The 22,493-nt window shown below is 32.6% G+C and overlaps 2 protein-coding genes, 2 long non-coding RNA genes and 1 pseudogene across 4 annotated transcripts; 1 reads left to right on the forward strand and 4 right to left on the reverse strand.

The window, feature by feature from the left end:
• Positions 1–2,055: 2,055 nt before the first annotated feature.
• LOC147557964 (alpha-1,4 glucan phosphorylase L isozyme, chloroplastic/amyloplastic-like) lies at positions 2,056–10,975 on the reverse strand (annotated as a pseudogene).
• A 1,214-nt stretch (positions 10,976–12,189) lies between these two features.
• LOC147557965 (uncharacterized) lies at positions 12,190–13,069 on the reverse strand. Its single transcript, XR_015234226.1, has 2 exons — positions 13,003–13,069; positions 12,190–12,395 (listed from the first exon to the last, which is right to left on the reverse strand). It is a non-coding gene; the product is annotated as an uncharacterized LOC147557965 (long non-coding RNA).
• Positions 13,070–18,469: 5,400 nt separating this feature from the next.
• LOC147557966 (uncharacterized) lies at positions 18,470–19,445 on the forward strand. Its single transcript, XR_015234227.1, has 2 exons — positions 18,470–18,607; positions 18,925–19,445. It is a non-coding gene; the product is annotated as an uncharacterized LOC147557966 (long non-coding RNA).
• Positions 19,446–19,800: 355 nt separating this feature from the next.
• LOC147557967 (protein FAR1-RELATED SEQUENCE 5-like) lies at positions 19,801–21,080 on the reverse strand. The gene is made up of 2 exons (XM_086658974.1): positions 19,920–21,080; positions 19,801–19,836 (listed from the first exon to the last, which is right to left on the reverse strand). Exons 1-2 carry the CDS (start codon positions 21,078–21,080, stop codon positions 19,801–19,803), a joined length of 1,197 nt encoding a protein of 398 aa, XP_086515100.1.
• Positions 21,081–21,528: 448 nt separating this feature from the next.
• LOC147557968 (protein FAR1-RELATED SEQUENCE 11-like) lies at positions 21,529–22,071 on the reverse strand. Its single transcript, XM_086658975.1, has one exon. The coding sequence runs from the start codon at positions 22,069–22,071 to the stop codon at positions 21,529–21,531; it is 543 nt and encodes a 180-aa protein (XP_086515101.1).
• Positions 22,072–22,493: the final 422 nt, after the last annotated feature.

The raw sequence follows: 22,493 nt of genomic DNA on the forward strand, positions 1-22,493 counted from the left end.
AAAAATGAGTTAAAAATGAGTTAAATATATAAAAATGATTATAAAAATGAGTTAAATATGAGTTAAATATATAAAAATGATTATAAAAATGAGTTAAAAATGAGTTAAATATATTAGAAAACACAATTAAAAATGAGTTAAAAATGAGTTAAAGATGAGTTAAAAATGAGTTAAATATGAGTTAAAAATGATTATAAATATGAGTTAAATATGAGTTAAAAATGATTATAAAAATGATTATAAAAATGGTTATAAAAATGAGTTAAAAATGATTATAAAAATGATTAAATATGAGTTAAAAATGATTATAAAAATGATTATAAAAATGATTTATAAAAATGATTATAAAAATGATTATAAATATGAGTTAAATATGAGTTAAATATGAGTTAAAAATGATTATAAAAATGATTATAAAAATGATTATAAATATGAGTTAAATATGAGTTAAAAATGATTATAAAAATGATTATAAAAATGGTTATAAAATGAGTTAAAAATGATTATAAAAATGATTAAATATGAGTTAAAAATGATTATAAAAATGATTTATAAAAATGATTATAAAAATGATTATAAATATGAGTTAAATATGAGTTAAATATGAGTTAAAAATGATTATAAAAATGATTATAAAAATGATTATAAATATGAGTTAAATATGAGTTAAATATGAGTTAAAAATGATTATAAAAATGAGTTAAATATGAGTTAAAAATGAGTTAAAAATGAGTTAAATATGAGTTAAATATATAAAAATGATTATAAAAATGAGTTAAAAATGAGTTAAATATATTAGAAAACACAATTAAAACTTTTTTTTTAAATCATTTGAATCCTGCCCCTCCCAAAAGACAACAAGAAACAAAAAAAAAAGTGAGAAAAAGGCCTAATCAGGACAGTACTACTCCAAGATAATGGCACTAGGGATAAGATCCCAAAGCTCCTTCTTGGTCCTGAGAACATTTCTTACTTGCCAATTTCCCACCATTAAACTAACATCCATTCGACAAAATCATTTAAAAAAATTACATCAACTAATGGCGGTAAGATAACAAAGTACTAAAATCAGTACATAAAGTGGTAATTTCACTAAAATCAGTACATAAAGTGAAATTGTACAGATAATTGCACTATAATTTTCACAAATATATACCCATAATGATCAAGAATTATGTAATTAGTTGAAGAAATTAATGTTTTAGCGTAAATCACTAGAAATATGGAGTAAAAAGAGGTTGAACGCTACAGATTTCATCAAATAATCGGTTTTCACAGAACTATAGAGAGCGAGTAGAGAGAGAGGACCTGCTGTTGAAAATGATGGATTTGAAGCCTAGCTGAACCTGGTGATGAATGCCCTGTCGAGAGCGAGAGAGAGCCCTAGTTACTTCGAGACAGAGGAGGTCGAGAGAAAGATGATCTGCTAACTAGGGTTGGTTCTCCCAACTTGATTCCGTTAGAAACGCCTCCCATTTCTCTAGATGGCGCCCTTTCTAGGGGGAAATTGGATTCCGACACACGTGGTTTGTTTAGCAAATGGATTGTTTGGTCTTTACACTTTCACTAACGGTTTTTTTCTGTCAAATCTAACGAAATCTGTCAAAGATTGTCGAGGACTCGCCAATAAAAAAAAAAAAAATCTATTGACAATGTCCAGAAAAAAGCATAAGGTCGAGTGCTAACGGTTTCTTTCTGCGCATGTTGTGTGTGGTAGTTTTCTGTCTCATTCTGTTTATTTTTTCTGGTCAATCGGTAAGTAGCATGCAGTTTTACGTTTGTGGATGAAGTCACAACCTAAGGGTGCCGATTAGATTAGGCTGTTTGGCACTTTGGCCTACCTAGATCTAACCTGCTTAATATTGAGTCTGGCCAGGCCACTATTTCTTGGGGTGGGCTCAGGCTGGGTTGCTGCCCAGACTCATATTTCCCCGCCAACTTGACACTTCTACTTGGACCCAACTTCTAAACACTATGAAGATGAGATATAGGAAGATATCATGCAGTAGCTCAAATTATACTAGCAAACTCAAAGAAGAACAAAAACAAACCTTTTCAGCATTTTGCTTTGGCCTCAATTGCCTTGACATGATCCCCAGAGTTAAACGCATGCAAGTCGAAGCCTTCTGATGGAACTTTTGTGGACCATAGACGAAAGTTGATCGTTGTTTTGGTTTTGTATCCAGGTACAGGAACATCATAGGCAACAGCCTTTATATCTTCTCCTCCAACCCCTCCAACCCAGTGTTTCTTTCCATCTGAACCTGAAACAACCTTCCCGTAGAACTTCACAGCATATGAAACATCATTCCTTACAATTTCCCAAGGATGGCCCATCTGCACGAGGGTATCGTAGTTTGTTTTATAGGAAAATCAACCTCAACAAAAAGATCTTGTAAACTAATTAAGATACTAACAGTTTCATGAAACAAACAACTAAAGTTTTGAAGGAAGCAGGCTGTAAAATCACCTCTATCCAGCTTTATGCAACTTCTTCTTGACCATCTTTTGTTATGTTCTGTTTGAACAAGCCATATTTGTATCTAAGTTCATAACCCCATGCTGGGTAATTCAATGTTGCTAGGGACTCCAGAAAACAGGATGCAAGCCGCCCTAGTCCACCATTTCCAAGTGCAGCATCAGGTTCCTATTACCAATCACTCAAAGAAGTTCAAAGTATCAAGCTGTGGTTTCTTTTAGAACAAACGCGTTAGTTCATTCAGCTATACAAATCCACATTCTTCTCCAAATGGATGTTTTATCAGTAATTTATATAAGAGATTTTTGTTCCAAGGCAGGTTTTCTAGATGGAAACTATAAATCCACAAATCCGGTAGAATTAGGATATGTATCATTGAATAACTGAACGGGAAATGTATACAGTGATCAAAGCCATCTGTACCCTTTACAAAGCTATATGATTCTTCACATACTGTACCCCTTCCAAAACCACCAAGTATACCGTTCACCCTAACAAGGAAAAGTAATCTTCTCGTAAGCGAGTCGAAACAATTTCGCTAGCCAAAAGATTTTTAAAGTAAAAGTAATTTTTTTGTATTTAGTCGATTTCCAAGAAATGCTGAAAATGAGTTTATATAAGCACAAAATTAGATAGGTATTACTAACATTAAGAGTTATGTAATCTTGGGGGGAAAACCATATAAAGTAATCTAACCTGCCCAGCCACATCCTCGAGTTTAGGTCCAAGCTTGCTAAAGCCTCTGCATATGCACCAGATAGCTCTAAATTACCAACTGCATTGAGTAATGCTCTCCCCTGAAATACTCATCAGGACATGACGAAACTCTAATCATTTTAAAATTAAAGAATTTCAACTGTCATAACTCATGAATTTGTCTGAATCAAAACCAGAAATACAAAATAGACTTGTAGATACTCCATTGATAAGTAATAAGCTTGTTTCACGTTCATCTTTTCATAGTAATCATAAGTAGCATTCCAATTTACAATGAGTGCATCCCTAATACTTTCAGCAGTCGCAAAGTAAGCTTTAGGGAGATCAAATCGCTCCGCAGAGAAAGATGGAGTGAATTCGGCATGGTATTTGATTCTCGAAACAATTGAACCAGAATCAGGCGTGGAAGTTACAACCCCTATATATATCCAAAAAAGCAAAAGTTTCAATCTTTTTCACAAATGGAAAACCTTGATGTCAAAATTTAAACAAATAGATATTGATTAAGAGATTGATAGAAGGAAGTCTACAAAAGTAGAGATCTATTCCAGACTTAATAGGAATCAACAGTTCATCAAAATAAAAAATTCATCATGAAAGAAAATGTTTAAGTTCATTTAAACATCTGTAATTTTGCAGTTGAATTTGGTTGGTAAAGGCTTTCACTGTGGTAATTCAATCCATCTCTTAGGTTACTCGTTGTAGTGTGTCAGCTTTAACGTTTCACGAGGATCACTTAGGTTACTTTCAATTTCTTCAAGACTCCGATCTTTAGTAATTGGATGGGAGTCTTGTTTCATTACTGAAAGTTAATGATCTTTAAAGAAAATGTTAGAGCTAAAAGTCGCGGAAGCTATCAAACTTATCCTAGAAATTGATCCAATTATGAAGATTAATCGAAAAGCTAAGCCAAAATCAAATATGCGAACAGAATTTAACGAGGTTCGGCTTTAAAACCTACGTCCTCGGGCGAACAAGAAATCTTTATTGAAGGATAGATGAAGACGACTCACACAACCCGCAAGTACGTCCCAAGATGGTACCGTATAGAAAATTAACCTTCTATACTAAATCTTCGACAACCGAGAAATTAAACACCGCTCAAAACTATGAACAAAATTTCTCTCTCACTTGCTCTCTCTCTAGCTCTCTCTAAAGAAGAGTTGTTGTTGAGTAGTTATGTTGATTGTTGTGTTTATTACAAAGCACTCAATCCCTATTTATATATAATATAAGCAGGAGGGATTGCTTTAAACAGTCTCCAAATTGAACCAAATTGAACCAAATTGGAAACCTTCAAACCGCCATCATCAATTTCAAACCGCCTACATGAAGCCAACTAAACCGCCTACATGAAATTGGAAACTGCCTCCTCTTTTGAAATTTGGAAATATTTGGAAACCAACTAAACCGTCTTAGAATGTTGTTGTTGCTTGTGTTATCGTATACATTGGTCAAATAATTTACTAATGATCTTCATTGTTAAGCTTAGGTTTCTGCTTATCTTAACTTAATTAACTTGAACGTTAGGATTTTCTGGTTTTACTCTTCCACATTTGTAGATTTTGAGATTTAGTGGTTCACAACTAATCCATTGTAAAACTTATGGTGTGTTTGGTTGCAGGATTCCTAAGTAGGATTCCCATGAAAAGTGGAATTTGGTAGGATTCATGAATCCTTGGTCTGTTTGGCTACCAAGAATCCTAGGACTCTTGAATCCTAAGGATTCCTAATTCTAAAATTTGTATTGGACCAAAATCCTACCCTATCCCCTAGGATTTGTTAGGATTTTGGATTAATGAACCTAAATTTCAAACTTAAAATCAACAAAAAAATATTTCCTTCTACAAAATCATTATATTTTTTCAAAATCATTATTTTTTTCAAAAATCATAATTTTTCTAAAGACGTTTAGAAATACTCAAATAATAATAAATCATAAGATTCTTAGTTGCCAAACAAGTCAAAAAATATTACTTGGATTCATGAATCCGCGGAATCATGAATCCCAAGGACTGATGAATCCGCGGATTCATGATTCCGCCATCCAAACACACCATTAGTGTTGACCTTGCTTAGCTATTATTTTTTCATACTTTCAGGACCTAAAAATTCATATGCGTTAGATTCCAGAAGGAATTTTTTATTTAAAAGCCCAAAAAATGGGGTCAAATACAAAATTAGCCCCACCATACATTAATATTTAATATTTCATAAGAAACCCAATTTTAAGAAAATAAAGGAAGATCAAACCCAAATTCGGATCCCAATGCGCATTTACTCATCTCTAGGAAGCCATATATTTAAATAATACCCTATTTGCCCTTCTATATAACATTCTCTTTTTCCTTTCAAACTTACTCATATAACTCTCTCTCTCTCTCTCTAGGAAGATTTCTTTCCCTTAATATCTCCTTTTCCAGAAACCAAAAAAAAAATTAGCTACTCTCTCTCTCATCGGCGGAATTGCTGCTCGTGAGATTCGCCTAAGTTGTTGTTCGTTTTGGTAAGGGTTTTGGTCATCTTCATGCTTCATCTTCTTTCCCATTGTGGTCATCATCTTCATCTTCATCACATTTTATTCTTATTTTTGTGGAGTAGACCTAGATCTGAGTTGTCTTCTTCATATTTTCATCTGACTTTCTCTCTCTATCACAATATTTTGTTCATTAGTTGTCTTCCATTTTTACACCTCAAATCTTAGTCTTTGTCTTCAAGCTTCTTCAAACTTTAATCATTAGAAAAAAGAATTTAAATTTCAGATATAGAAATTTTAATCTCCATTAATGAGGTAATTCTTGATGTTTTTTTATTTAATGATGTTCAATCTTCTTATAAGATTTTTGAATTTTACTTCTACATTCTATAATTTCTTTAACAAGGTGAACTCCATTATACAGTTTTTTGTTCTAAGAAACCAAAAAGTACAAAGTTAGATCTATTTTTTGATTTCTCTCTCTAGAAATTACGTTTTAGCAGATGTTGATGTTTAACAGACAAATTGTCAGGTGTTTTAAGCATTTTAGAATATGTTGTTCATTAAGGGGTTTTGTTTCAAACATTTAGGGGTTTGTTGATGATTTTTGAGTGTTTTACTTGGTAAAAAAGGTATTGTTCTTCGTTAAGTATTTTGGTGGATTTTGGAGACATTTACAGTTATGTTGAAGACATTTAGGATTCTGTTTCAAACATTTTGGGTATTGTTGGTAATTTTTGGGTGTTTTACTTGGTAAAAAATCTTTTGTTCTTCGTTAAGCATTTTGAGAGTTTTTGGAGACATTTACAGTTACGTTGAAGACATTTAGGGTTTTGTTTCAAACATTTTGGCTTTTGTTTTAAACATTTATGGTTTTGTTGACGATATTTTGGATTCTGTTTCAGACATTCAGGAAATGTTGATGATTTTTAAGTGTTTTACTTGGTAAAAAGCTTTTGTCTTCGTTTAGCATTTTGGGTGGTTTTGAAAACATTTACAGTTATGTTAAAGACATTTTGGGTTCTATTTCAAATATTTACGATTTTGTTGTAGTTATTTTGGGTTTTGTCTCAGACGATCATGGGTTCGTTGATGAATTTTGGGTGTTTTATTGAGTAAATAAGTCTTTGTTCTTAGTTTAGCATTTTGGGGGGTTTTTGGAAACATTTAAAAATATGTTGAAAATATTTTGGGTTCTGTTTCAGACATTCAAGGGAATGTTGATGATTGTTTAGGGTTTTACTTGGTAAAAAAAAAATTTGTTATTCGTTTAACATTTTGGGGGTTTTTTAAAACATTTAAAGTTATGTTGAACATGTTGGGTTCTAATTTAAACATTTGCGGTTCTATTTCAAACATTTAGGGGTTTGTTGATGATTTTCGGGAGTTTTACTTGGTAAAAAAACTATTGTTCTTCGTTAAGCATTTTTGGAGTTTTGGAGACATTTACAGTTATGTTGAAGACATTTGAGATTCTGTTTCAAACATTTAGGGTTTTGTTGGTGATTTTGGGGTGTTGTACTTGGTAAAAGAAAACTTTTGTTCTCCGTTAAGCATGTTGGGGATTTTGGGAAAAATTCAAAGTTATGTTGAAGAAATTTTGGGTTTTGTTTCAAACATTTAGGGGTTTGTTGATGATTTTTGGGTGTTTTACTTGGTAAAACAATTATTGTTCTTCTTCAAGCATTTTAGGGATTTTTGGAGACATTTACAGTTACGTTGAAGCCAATTGGGATTCTGTTTCAAACATTTAGGGTTTTGTTTGGTGATTTTGGGGTGTTTTACTTGGTAAAACAACTTTTGTTCTTCGTTAAGCATTTTGGGAGTTTTAGGAAAAATTTAAAATTATGTTGAAGACATTTGGGGTTCTATTTCAAACATTTATGGTTTTGTTGACGACATTTTGTGTTCAGTTTCAGACATTCAGGGAAATGTTGATGAATTTTAAGTGCTTTACTTGGTAAAAAAAACTTTTGTCTTCGTTTAGCATTTTGGGTGGTTTTGAAAACATTTATAGTTATGTTAAAGACATTTTGGGTTCTGTTTCAAATATTTACGGGTTTGTTGTAGTTATTTTGGGTTTTGTCCCAGACATTCATTGGTTTGTTGATGAATTTTGGGTGTTTTACTGAGTAAATAAGTCTTTGTTCTTAGTTTAGCATTTTGGAGGGTTTTTGAAAACATTTAAAAATATGTTGAAGACATTTTGGGTTATGTTTCAGACATTCATGGGAATGTTGATGATTGTTTAGAGTTTTACTTAGTAAAAAAACTTTTGTCATTCGTTTAACATTTTGGGGTTTTTTTTTGAAACATTTAAAGTTATGTTGAAAACATAGTGGGTTCTGATTTAAACATTTGCGATTTTATTCTGGACATTTTCAAGAATGTCACCTACGATGTTGGACATGTTCATAACATTTTATGATTAAGATAACAAAAAATTTGTTCTTCAAAATATATGAGATGCAGAGACAATAAACAGTTTGTCTCAAGAATTAAACAAAATATGAAGAAACAATCAATAATGTTATGAACATTCTTCAGGTGCGTTTTTACATTGTTTGACACTCTTTTGGATGAATATGAAATTTACAAAATAAGAGTTAGCCATGTAAGGATCCATTCACTATACAACATGAGTTAGAATGTTTGGAACAATATATAAAATTCATAGACAAAAAGAAGAGTTTCTAAGACAAATAAGCAACATATGCAAATATTCTAATTCATGTTGGAGACATACGGAAGAATGACAATTACAATTGGGTTTGACATGATTCACAAACTAGCTTTTCTTATCATTATTTTAAGAAGTAACATGTACTCTATCCGGTTCCATAGATGAAAATTCTGCAAGCGGAATGAACAAATGATTATATGCAGTAGGAATATTGGAAAATGCTCGAGACATTAAAAGAACGTTATCAGCATTTCTAAAAATGTTTAGAATTAGCAAAAAATGTCAAAGACATTCTCATTCAGAATGAATCCCGAATATGAAGAGCAAAAATATAGATTAAACAATTGATAAGTATGCTTCTAACAAAAGAGAAAGTGTTCTCATTATTGAAGAAGTGTCGGTATTTTGAACAACAAAAAATGCTTAACGAAGAACAATCACTTTTGTACCAAGTAAAACAACAAAAAATCATCAACAAACCCCTAAATGTTTGAAACATAACCCAAAATGTCTTCAACTTAACTTTAAATTTTTCCCAAAACCCCTAAAATGCTTAACGAAGAACAAAAGCTTTTTTACCAAGTAAAACACCCAAAAATCAACAACAAAACCCTAAATGTTTGAAACAGAATCCCAAATGTCTTCAACATAACTGTAAATGTCTCCAAAAAACCTCCCAAAATGCTTAGCGAAGAACAATAGCTTTTTACCAAGTAAAACCCCAAAAAATCATCAACAAACTCCTAAATGTTTGAAACAAAACCCCTTAACGAACAACATATTCTAAAATGCTTAAAACACCTGAAAATTTGTCTGTTAAAAATCAACATCTGCTAAAACGTAATTTCTAGAGAGAGAAACCGAAAAATAGATCTAACTTTGTACTTTTTGGTTTCTTAGAACAAAAAACTGTATAATGGATTTCACATTGTTAAAGAAATTATAGAACGTAGAAGTAAAGCTCAAAAATCTTATAAGAAGATTGCACATCATTAAATAAAGAAACATCAAGAAATACCTCATCAATGGAGATTAAAATCTCTAGATCCGAATTTTTTTTTTTTTTCTAAAACACTATAAAAAAAACTTATGATTGTATGATGATGAAGATTAAAGAAGAAGATGAAGATTAAGAAAGATGGAGATGAGGATTAAAGAAGATGGAGATTGAGATAAACACATCGATCGATCACCTAAAGATCCTTTCCAAATGGTAGAAGCAAGGAAGAGACACAACCCTAGTTTTTTCAAGATTGGACCCATCAAGTGTTGCTTTGTAACTGAAACCCTAACTGCTTCTAATAGATGCATGATTCCTCTAGTTTTTGCTACAAATTTTGAGAGAAAAAAAATAGGTTTGAGCTTCTTTGGAGAAATGTAGAGAGAGAAAATGTGTGAATGTTTTTTGAGAAATGCAGAGAGAGAATGAAAGATGGAAAGGTTTGTGTTATTATTGGTAAGAAAGAGAGGATTTTGAAAATTATAACCCTTCTGATTTGGGCGGGAATTTGATGAAGGATTTTTGGGTATTTTGTTTATCAATGGGTAAGGAAGTAATTTTACAGATTGGTTTTTTTCTCATTAATATTTAAGATCGGGCCTCTTTTCTATTATCCCTCATATTTTGGGCCTTAGAATAACGGGCCCTTCCAGAAGGGGTACACACACATGTTCTCATTAGGCACTTGACTGTATATTAGTCCTACATATTTTTTTCATGTTTCGAAGATGAATTTTTTTTTTCCCATTATTTCATGTTCCAATTTTACTGCATTGTTGAAGATGAATACAAGATGGATTTTCATAGCTATTGCTTAGATATTGACAAATTCAAATGATTAATCGACCAGAAACTTAGGGCTTTATAATATGACAAATCTATATAAAAAAGATAACCTAGGATAGCAAAGCGAAATTAGTATGCAATCCACCACATTTTCAGACACAAGGGTTGAGTGTTTAAATAACAGTGTTGTGGTTGCAAAATTATCTACGTCCTATTGGTGATTAACAAAATTATCTACGTCCCAAATACCTGTCATTTTGCGAAAAGAATGACAGGTATTTGGGACAATAGCTATTTGTAGGACAGATTTGCAGTCCCCCTATCCGTCAACACCCGCCTGACTACAGGCAAATAAGAAACATGCCCTTAAATGAGACATGCCCAACCGGACAACACCCGTTAAAGGGTTATTTGTGATCACATGCATTGAATTTAATGTTTCATGAATGGTTGTCGTGATGGTGGTGGTTCTGAGATGGGTTGATGACAAAGATAAACAGATGTGGAGTTAGAGAGATAATGGAGCATCGATGACTTAAACAATTTCACTCAATATATAGGATAAACTGTCCGCACAGGTTATACCCTAGTAATAGTAAAAAGGATCACTTAAACATGAAAGATCACTTAAACATGAACGAAAAACACACACTATTAGATGGATCATATACCAATAACATTCCATCCACCATCAGCATTCTCTCTCTGCGACAACTCCCTGGCCATCATCCCATTTTGCATGCTCCTTGATATAAATAGGTTGAAAGAATGTATAGCCTCCAAGCCTTTGACAACTTTACCAGAATCATCATTGAGCTGCTTCAGTTCATCCATACGTCCCCTCACATCCTCATAGAAGATCTCCCCACTGTCTCCAAAGTAGTCTTCTACACTGATACTTTCAAGAATGTCCGAAACGAGAATTGAACATAGTTTCCAATCACGTGTATCATTGTCTAGCTTCTCAAACACATTGTCAATCTGGTTCGTAATAGACTAGGTATAACCCGTGCCCATAGGGCACGGAAAATTCTATTAACACTTTACGTAAAGTGTTTGTATGCGTGCATAATATAAATTCAAAATCTTAATGAAAAATATACTTTCAACAAAAAAAAATAACATTCACCGGTTATGAAGTCCTTACTCAGCCACCTACCTAGGATATACTTTCTCCATCCCATTTTATTTGCTCACTGGTTTACACATGTTTTTTGTTGATGCTATTCATTGGAGATGTTTGTTTCTTCACTAAACAAACTCAACATTCACGACAAACTCTAAATGTGTTATGATCTTACACCAGTGTAATAAATCAAGAACAAATTTATTTTTGAAGAAGTATGGTTAGAATGGACAGAGATTCAGACATATTTCCCTTTTATAATGACTGAAGAAAAGATTTGATAGTATTTTACGACACTCGCCCCTCAACATTGTAATAACAATTCATTAACATAACAAACTACTTTTTTTTTGAAACTACATAACAAACTACTCAATAGAGATCGAATTGTCTCTCTTCCTTGTTACTACAAAGAGAAACATGAGTCTAAAATACAACGCAAAGATGATTATAAGTAGTTGGGATCCATATATAGTAGTGGTGTTACCGGGCTATTTGGATTTATTACTATTTGGGATCCATATATAGTACTCTGTGATGGAACATTAACATATCTGAACATATGTACTAAGTAAACACTAAAAACTTTCATCAAAAAAAAAAAAAAACAGTGAACACTAAAAAGATTAGGTTTGGATTTATTTTAGGACTAAAATACCATATGGTCTTAAAATGAAAATTTAAGAAATCCAAAAATACATTAGAAGAACCAAAAAAAATGTGGGAAACATAAAAATCAAAATTTACGAAAATCAAATCAAATGCAAATGAATAATAAAAATATTACACATTAAACGAACATATAAAAAAACTATTTATGTTTTGTATGTTGAAGCACTATCATATGAATACTTCCTTTGTATATACTTAGGAAAACCACGATAAAAAATATGTTCAAAGGAGTTCATCGGAACCTTGTGGATACTTTCCCTAATCCTAACTTTCTTGTTTGATGAAAACTATAGTAAGATTTATACAAAAAAATCACTTATGTTTAACATGAAAATTGATAATAATGAATCAAAAGAACAAAATAACATGATTGCCAAGAACTAATTAAAATGATCACTAATTGCAACGTGGTATGTCTCCCTACTCCTTGAAGCTTCAACTTTCTCCCTCTAAAATCTACAATAAAAACACATCAATTACAAAAAATCACTCGTGCTTAACATAAAAGTAGATGATAATAAATGAATCTAAACCAAGATTATGTTCTTTTCTCAAAGTAACATATAGAAATAAGATTCAAACCCTTGATCAAGTTTTGCATATTGATATATGAAATCCATGAAGATATCTGACCTGGACGAAGAAAGCTCAAAGTTGCAATAAGTGACAACTTTAACAAATTACAATTGTATATGAATTTTGATTTACTCAAGCAACCTATCTTTAATCATCTCCGTATTTCATAAGAAGCTAATACTTGATCCATTTTTCCACAAACCCCTTATATAATATGAGAGAGAGAGAGAGAGAGAGAGATGAGAACGGATCGTAAATAAAATGAATAGTAAGAAAGGGTCAATCGATTACACGTAAATCTCATATTAAAAACAAAACAGAAAACAAATTTTAACAAAAAATTAGAATCAAATTGATTATGAAGCAGCTAAAATAAATAAACAAACACTTACCATCATAATAACTAAACGAAATGATAATCAAAGTCAATGAACAATATGACACATTTCAAAATGGTAATCCGGGAACAGGTTCAATTGTTTTTTACCTTAGAATCAAATATCATATCCTTTGACGCAACTCTTGATTCAGCCAAACTTGCAATTGCTTCCAAGATATAAGATATCATATCCCACTTCTGAGCTAGTATTGTTTTTCTGCAAGGCAAAGGATCGATAATAAATCCTTAATAAGTCCTAATTTTAAGTGGTGCCTCGTGGAAACACCTCAAGTGGACTTACCTAAGTGACTATGGAGACAGGCCGTTTCCTAGGAAAATAAAACCGTTTTCCTAAGAAGATTCGTGAAAATGATAGTGCACATGGCCATTAATGTGCAAAGTATGAATACTTTTTCCCACCGAAACAAGTATGTGCAACGACTGCGGTTTCATCACTAAATGATTCTTGGTTAAAGATACGTTCACCATAGCATTCTGATAAAGCTTTGAGTTTTTTTTTCTTGCTTCAAGATACGTTAACATATCATTCTGATAAAGCTTTGAATTGTTTGCACCAAGTGAAGGTTCAAATCCATAAGATATCTATCATGTATGTACAAGTTTTTGTGATAATGGCAAAATTATTTTGTTTTATTTCTACTTTGTCTCGTATGTCTCGATTTTTATTACATATATTTAAATTTTTAAAATGGTGAAGGATTGTTGAAAATTTTCAATGGTTTAATATGGCATTTGAAGGATGCTTTTTTGGAGGGAAGATGGTAGTTGTCCATCTCGTCAAGAAATTGAATGGGTGCAATGTCCATTCAAATTACTGTCTGTTGCATCAAATGGATGCATCCCATGGGATGAGATGCATCCATATCTTTCACTTAATATAAATTAAGTGACAATAAACCATCCAGGAATCTAATGAAACTCTTTCTCTCGGTCTCTCTTGCATTTTCTATTTCATAATCAAGGGTGAATTCTTGGGATAATGCTACAAGTTCTTTGTCGAATTCGAAGTCGGTCTCTATCGGCATAATCAGTAAATTTTTTAGAATGTTCTCGATCTTTTGTCAAGACATGCATACTTTAAACCCAGATAGTTGTAAAGAATTCACTGTACCCTGAAAGCATAATTCCATACCCGTTGTGTACTCGTAGTTTATACAAGAAGGGGGCGAATTACTGTCTAAAAGAATCGATTTATCAAGCTTTTTACTTTTCGTGTACAACATTGTATTTTTGATTTTTCCATTTCAAACTCGTAACAACAATATTTTTCCAACAAATTATACTATTTTGATATCTCTAGTTTAATCAAAAGAAGAGTAACAATTGTATGTCCGTTACCTAAACTACCACGATACTACTCTAGTCGCAGAGAAATTAATTAAACGATCAACGTGGATTTTTTGTACCAAAAATATAGATCATTCGTTGTAAATATTGTCAAATTTATTGTAGTTTAAAAAAGTATTGGCATACTATTTTAAACAGTAGTATTAGAACAAAAACAAATTTAACAAGAGTACCACGAAAACTGAGTCTTTGACAAATTTTTCTTTCCAAGAGCCTTGGATGTTTCTGTAGATGATTTTGAGGAAAATTGTCGGCTCTTGACAAGTTCGGCCACAATTCCTCATTTTCGAAGGGACCCCCGTCCCATAGTTAACTAGAAAAATGTTTAAAGAACACTTTCGTGTACATCCTTATATACCGTATGTTTTACGTGGCTAATAGAACTAAGATATAATTTTATCTTTTTTGCCAAGGTGATGAGTCATGAAAATGCCTCATCTGATCTCTTAATTTAGGTTAGTTAGTCCAATTCGAGCAGTTACTCTGATGAATTGTGCGTTTCTTTTGTCGAGGTGTCTTTTACAGAGTTGAATGCGGAAAACGAATAAAATCGGGAGAAAGACACACTTGAGGGTATTTTGGTCATTCTGAAAATTTGTATGTTCTGGAAATTTTAGTACCCGGTTGAAAAATAGAGTCCAAGAGGAATCCATAGGCGAAGACAGAAGTTGAATCGGAGTTCGGAGGAAAAAACTAGAGCATGTCAAAGTTTGTGTCAAAATCGGTTGAATAAAAGTCAACATAGATTGGTCAGTGACACTTGGCGCACAAGATGGAAGTAGATCTATGGCATGGATGAGTGTGTGGTACACTGTTGGGAAACATTGGATGGCACTCGGGATTTCTTTTGACTCTTGATTTGGTGCTTCACACGTTAGAGTTTCAATGCTCCCGAGCGGATCCGACGGACACAATCGCGGGCGCACGGAATAACAAGAATTAGATGGTCTCCTCAACTTTTCTTGATAAACCCAGCTACAACAAAGTTTCCCAGTATCAAAGGATCAGCACTTACCAACTTTATTGCCTATTATGAAGCAATTCAAACGTGATTTGGAGGGAATGGCCAATTTAGCCAAATTCTTAGAAATCTTTCCTGATTCTTTAGAAATTAAAGAGAAAGATATTAGCATCAAAATGGAAGGAAGAGCTGGAATTTACAGAAATTGATAGAGATTTGGGAAGATATTTTCTAAGATAAATAAAGGAAAGGAATGGTGAAGAGATTTCTCTTATCTTCATTGATATAAGTCTCTTTCTTGGTTGATTGAAGTAGAGATATGGCTGAATATTTTAACAGGAACATTAGAGAAAGATTTGGACTGGAGGAAGGAAGTTACAAGATTTTGTTCTCTTACTCTTATCCTCTTCTAAAAACAGAACTGATATTTCTCTTAATAGTATAGAGACAGAGATTGATAGTGAGGATATTTGATTAGGAATTGGTTTTCTCTTATCTTCTGCTTCTCTCTTATAATTGACAGTAGAGATAGAGAGAAAGAACTCTGGCTGGAAATTGAAATTTGTTTGAGGAGATATTTGGGCTGAGAAGATTATTTGGGTGATTTTGTTAGAAGATTTAGAGACAAAAATCAGGAATTTTCAATGAGTTATAGAAAGAGAATTGGAAATCTAAAAAATCTCTGACTGTTAGACAAAGAAAATTGAAGATATTTTTAAAAGAGATGGACATAGAGCAAAATATTTCTGAGTTTATTGCTCTTCTTCTCCTATATATTCAGAAAACACAGTAGAGGATTATCTCATCTTGGGACAGCAACTAATAGAGAGCTCCATTGGAATTGAAGAAAGGTTTATGTTCTTCTTCTCACTCTCGGAGCTTAGATGTTAGATTTTTAGAGAGAGATAGAGAAAAACAGAGAGCATAATTCCTCATCTCCTTCTTCTGTTTCATTTTAGTGAGAGAAGTTTGCAGAGAGAGAGAGAGAGAGATTTGTAGAGAGAGGTCATAGAAACTGAGCATATTGTTTAGAGAAGATAGAGAGGGTTTGTGAGAGACTTTTCTTTTCTTCCATTAACAAAGAGAACTGTGTAGAGAGAAAGAGAGGATTATAAGAGATTGTTCATCATATTTCATCTTCATTTCATCATTTGTTCTTCATCTCCTTCTTTTCTTTGTGAGAGAGAAAAGAAAGTGAACAAAGAGAGAAAGGGAGGATATTTGTAAAGACAGAGAAGGATAAAGAATTCATTTGTATTATTGAGTTTTCTTTGTGAGAGAGAAACTCATCATTAACAATCCATCTCATTCGTCATCGAGGAACAATAACTACTTATTCAGTGATCTTTTTTACTCTTACATTTGATTTTTAATGAGCAAATATTTTATGATTATGAAAAATTTGAGTAACTAATGTTGGAATTTTGGACAAGTTATTAAGTAAACTATTTTATAAAATCAGAAATTAATTTTTATAATATTTGAATTTGAAATTTATGTTTAATAGTTATATCTTTTGATAAATTATATGGAGAGATATCTCTTTTTGTGAAAAGATTTTCTTCTTGAAAAATGTCTCTTCGTTTTCTATAAATAAAGTTTTCTCTAAACAAACTATAAGTTGATGAAACAACATATAGAAACAATGTCGGAAAACCTTTGCCATCCTCATAATGTTCTAATGCTCCTTAAGTGAAATCTCCACAAGTTACTTGGTGTAGTTTCACAAAGGCTTGTCATATCTTGGGAAGCAATTTGTCTAGTAACCTTCAAGTAATCTCGATGAGAGGGGGCAAATATTGCTTTAAGGAAAGTGTACCTAGTACACGTTTCAAGCCTCTAATTAATCTCTATCTCTATCCCCCTTATTTGTGTATTTGAATTCAATTTTCTAACAACTAAATCCTCACCTAGAGTGAAGATGAAGCTTAAAGCATGAGTAAATGGTTTATTTCTTTTATCTTCATGATTCTCATTTAGATGTGCTAATATTTAACTAAGCTTTAGTTGATTCCATAAAATGATAATAGCAACTTCATCGTTTATGCTTATAGCTTGATATGTCATGCTTAGGAATAGATTCCTTTGATGGTTTATGCTTGACATTTGATAGGCGATAGTTGGGATATGATTATTTATGGTTTAAATTTAGCATAGTTCATTTCGGGTATATTTGTTTAAAATGTTTGATTCTCCGATGTTTAGATAATGTTGATTTTCTAAACGTTGAGTTATAAGGTTAGAGAATCATGATAGGAAGGCGGTGATATTATTTTCAAATGTTTAAGGCGGATTCCAAATTCTAGGTCCTCTCCCCATTGATCTGTTCACTTTCATTATTTGTCTTATTATTTTATTCGTTTTATTATTTTATCACCAAAACCAAATTTTCAAAAACAAAAACCGTCTTACTTCCAAGTCTTAGAATAGGTTTCACTTAGTCTCTGAGGAACGAACCGGTCTTACCGGAATTATCACTTGACGCCCGTATACTTGCGGGTGGTGACCTATTTAGGAAACTTTCTAGGCCCATCACAAAGCAGTGATTCAGAAAAATTAATCCTCCTCCTATTGAACGGTGCACAAAAGTGGGAGGTGTACTTGTATCATACTTAGAGCATCTCCAATGTAAGACACAAATTATAAATCTTAGAGTGCCACATAGGAATTTTTAGGGTTTCTCTTCAAAATTCATCTCCAAGGCAACACTTAACTTGAATCTCTAAAATGACGTGGCGGTAGTTATTTTAGAGATCCTTAAGAAGACACTCTAAATTTAGAGTGTCCTCTTGAGGATCTTTAAGTGCCATATATGCAAATCAATTAATTTTACACTAAAATATAAGCTTTTAGAGTTTCTCTTGAGTGTTGCATTGGAGAAGGTTTTTCAATAGCGAAAATGATAAAAGACCCGTATTAAGTGTACCCCCAAGGGTACTCCATTGCCTAGGTGTCCATTGAGGGGAAATAAAGAAACGAACGGCAACGCTCCGTTACTTCAAATTTCAATTCGTTTCAATTAATGCCAACCAAGAAGAAATCTCTTCTTTCAATGCAAACCCACGTGCACATTATCCTAAAAAAATATAAAAACCCATGTGCACTGTCCCCCACCAAATTTATTTTCAACAGTTTGAGAAAAAAAAAACCTTGTGCACTGACCCACACCAAATTTACTTTTCTATCTCTACTTTCTACTGTTTGAGTTGGTCTTTATATTGTCTCAACCCTCCCTCTATTTTTTCCACAAACAATAAAAAAAGTATCTATCTCTCTCTAGTTCCAGGGACATTTGCTCTAACATTTCTTAGTTCTTGCTTGATCATAGAAGAAAATTAAAGACAAATTTATCTGTTTGGCTTGATTCTTATTTCACTCTAAAAGGTATGTTTCATAATGATCTTTAGAGTTTTTTAGTCAAATTCAAGTTCATCCCTAGTCCATTTATGTCCACACCAAATTCATATACAAGTTCATCCCTAGCCTATTTATCAATTTTTTTTGAGATTTTTACCTTTTTTGTCAAATTCAAATCTCCATATTTTGTGTTTAATCTATAGAATATATTTTAGAAGCTAATTTGGACAAAAATATTTAATATGGGTCTTTTAAATGTCATAATAACTCTGTAAATAATTTGCAATTGTAGATTGCAAATTTTGTAGATTTGATCCATTTTTATCTTTTATTTGAATATGTAGCCAGAGTGGGTATAACGATGGGATGTGCTATAGCTGTAGAGAAGCCGGACACAACTTCATCCAATGTCCGATAAAAAAAATGTCCCAAATGCGGAGAAGGTATAATTCGTTGGTTACGAGTTGTCAAAGATGGTCCAAATAATGGACGTCTATTTTTTAATTGTTCGGTGCGGGAATGTAAGTATTTCGTGTGGGACAAAAGTGAGTCATTTGATTCGGATAAGAAGATTGAAGTAGGAGAAGGAAACACGTCATCGCCGGAAGTGGCAGAGCTCGAAAACATGTTTGAAAAATTGACTCGAATTGTCGAGAAGAAATCCGTAAAAATCACAACATCAGTTACGAAGGTTGTTGTGTCTATGGAAAAGAAAAATTAATTCATGTTAGATTGTATTTGTCTTTATTTTATGGATTAAAAACATTGACATGTTTTATGTTTTATTTTTTATGTTTTAAGTCATATTGTCTAATTGCTTGAAAATAAACTTAATGTCTTATGAAAAGAAGTCAAATTTCATTAAGTTAAATGACCAAATTCTCAAGTTCTAGAACATAACAGTAAACTAAATTAACTAACATGAAAATAACATGTAGTAAACTTCAACTTTCATCTGAACTATAATTCCTCTGATCGACTTGTTGTAAGAGCTCTCCAAAGTTGAAATTCGGTGACGGATACATTCCATATTGTGTTCCAACCTATTATAATAAAAGGCAATTGTGTTACATTAACTTATGAAGATGTTAAAGATTATCATCTATGTGTTGATATAATAAAGAAACACTCACACTTCCATATGGATCAAAATGAGTATATTGTCCGTATGTTTGATTAAAATAGTTGTTCCCTTGAGTTGATGATGCATCAATGCTTTCTTAAGTAGCTGGCATCTCAGATGGACCACCAAGATTCTACAAAAAAAATATGTTATAGAGTTACATCTTATGAACTTCAAAATAAATAACCGAAAAATATTCGATTAGAAAAACATTACCGAATCTTTCTTTTTTGACGCTTCGGAATTGAACCGTGTAGATTTTAACCTTGTAGACTTAGGCCTACCCTTACAGGTATTGCGTTGTGGATCACGCAATGTGACTTCATCATCATTAGGATTAGCATTAACATTAACACTCAAAGGAGTTGGATCACCACGAGGCCTATAAATAGATATTGATTTCTTCTCTTTTTCACACCATTTAATATACCTTTGACATCGGTTATCGTCGTCACAAGATAAGTCAGCCAGTTCTTCAAATGACCTACATAGTTGATCATAACGAATAAGATCAAGACTTACACCCCAATCTTCACCGCCAACACGCATCTTTGTGCGTGCTCTCTTCACATCTTTTCTCCATCGACGTAGAATATACATATCCGGAAGGAGATCACAACTATTGTTGTTTACCATCACATACATAGCATGTCTACATAGTATACCTTTAAATTCGAACATACAACAACTACATGATATTGCCTGTTGCGGTTGACTAAATGAAACAGTGAATGTCACTGTTTTACGATATTTTTCTCCAATCAAAACCTGATCTAGTATGTCATATTCTACATACTGGTGTAACTGACGAACTCCCCCTAGAAAAAGATATAACAACGAAGTTAATTCTTGTTGGAACTGTTGGAATTTCTTATTAGTGTAGACTGCTTGAGCTTGTTTCTCCATCCGAAATCTTGTCACACACGGAATCATCTGTGAGTATGATTTAAAGTTAGCTAATGCTTCATTTTCTGCTTTGTCTCTTGCTGCACGACCGTATTTCTCAACAAATTGGTGCAAAGATGTTTTATGATGCACATAACCATCAAAAAATGCATTTACACCTTCATTTCTTTGTGTACTTGACATACCGGTCCAAAAAGAATTCTTAAGGTATACTTGGACCCAACTATGTCTTAACTCATAAATTTCATAAAGCCACCTATGTTGATGCAAATCATACTTTTGAATCATTTCAACCCAACCTTGCTCAAAATCAACTTCGTACTGTGAATCATATACCAATTCGTATATTGTCTGATTAATAGCCTCATAATTTTTATTACTACCTAATTTTTCAGACAACTTTTTGAGAATATGCCATAAGCACAATCTATGCCTAGTTTTAGGAAACACTTTTGCAATGGCAACTTTCATTTCTGCGTCTTGGTCGGTGATTATTCCTATAGGATGACAGTCATGCATGCAAGTAAGCCACCATTCAAATGATTTGATATCCTAATGTGAGATTAGACCACAACCAAGTAAGATTGTTTGACCATGATGATTAACTCCAACAAATGGAGCAAAAGGCATGTCATACTTGTTAGTTAGATAAGTCGTATCGAATGTGATCACATTTCCAAATTCTTTGCAACATTTCCTGCTCCTTGCATTTGCCCAAAACACTCTTTCCAGATGACCATGTTCATCATGGTCCATACGATAGAAGAAATCGTTATTTTCCGACTGCATCTTCAAAAAATAACTTTGTAGTGTAACAACATCACCTTTCCCAAGACGGGTTCGCCTAAGAGCATCTACTAGTTTCGTGCATCTCTTTTTGTGATAGGTAAATTTCCATACCCATGTGCCTCTTCAACAATCACACGAAACTCTTATTTGTTCGAATTCCCGCTCTTTCGTGTAATTCTAATTTTCTTCTATCGGAAGGATTAATGACTCGATTGCATTTGAAGAATCTAGATTGGGTAGGACTAAGAACATGGTTATGTTCAAGCTCTGATTTAGTAATACTCCATTTCCTATCTGCGCCAAGAGTTATTCTGATCAAAACTTTACAATTTGTATGACACTTTGCTCTAGGTCTCAAGACATTTGCAGTTTTGCTAGGTCTGTTTCCTTCTTGACCACAAGTGAAAGCAATGTATGCAACAACTCCTTCAACATTTCTTTTACTACTTCGCCTCCGGATTGAGAATCCCATTATAGCCCCATACTTTCTAAATTTTTCGTACACTTCGTCGGGATCATCGTATTGTGTTCCATATTGGAGGGTCGTTCTTAAATCCTCTGAACTAATCTCTGAACTATCCACGTGTTTTTCGCTTCCATCAAAATCTTCTTCTACCTCTAAATCATCATTCGACTCTTGTACAACTATAGACTTTCCACGTACATCCTCCATGTATGTTATCTAATCTACAAAGTAAAAGAAATAAAACATTTCAAATAAAATAGCATGAAAATGTTGGAAATACAAGACATTACATGAAATGTTAGAAATACAAAGATCACATAGTTTATGTAGTATCCTTTACATACCTTATGGAAGAAATTTTAACAAGTAGACTTCAAATGTTAAAGAAAGAAGAACTTGAAGTTATTTGATGAAAAACTAAGTTTTTGAAAGAAAAAGGAATGTTTAGAAGAAGGATGGGTGTTTAGAATAAGTATGAATGTTATATAAGTCTGGAAGTTCAATCAAAGATAAAAAAAGTCCAAATTCGAGATTCAATTTAAGTCGTTGATTTCAATGACACAATTGAAAATAAAAATTAAAAGACCGGTCTTTTGGTAATTTAATTATTGATTTGACTTCTCTGAAAA

This window comes from Eschscholzia californica, unplaced genomic scaffold (genome assembly GCF_041429995.1).
Source record: "Eschscholzia californica isolate CP2 unplaced genomic scaffold, dmEscCali1.0.p SCAF_2, whole genome shotgun sequence".
NCBI lineage: Eukaryota > Viridiplantae > Streptophyta > Magnoliopsida > Ranunculales > Papaveraceae > Eschscholzia > Eschscholzia californica.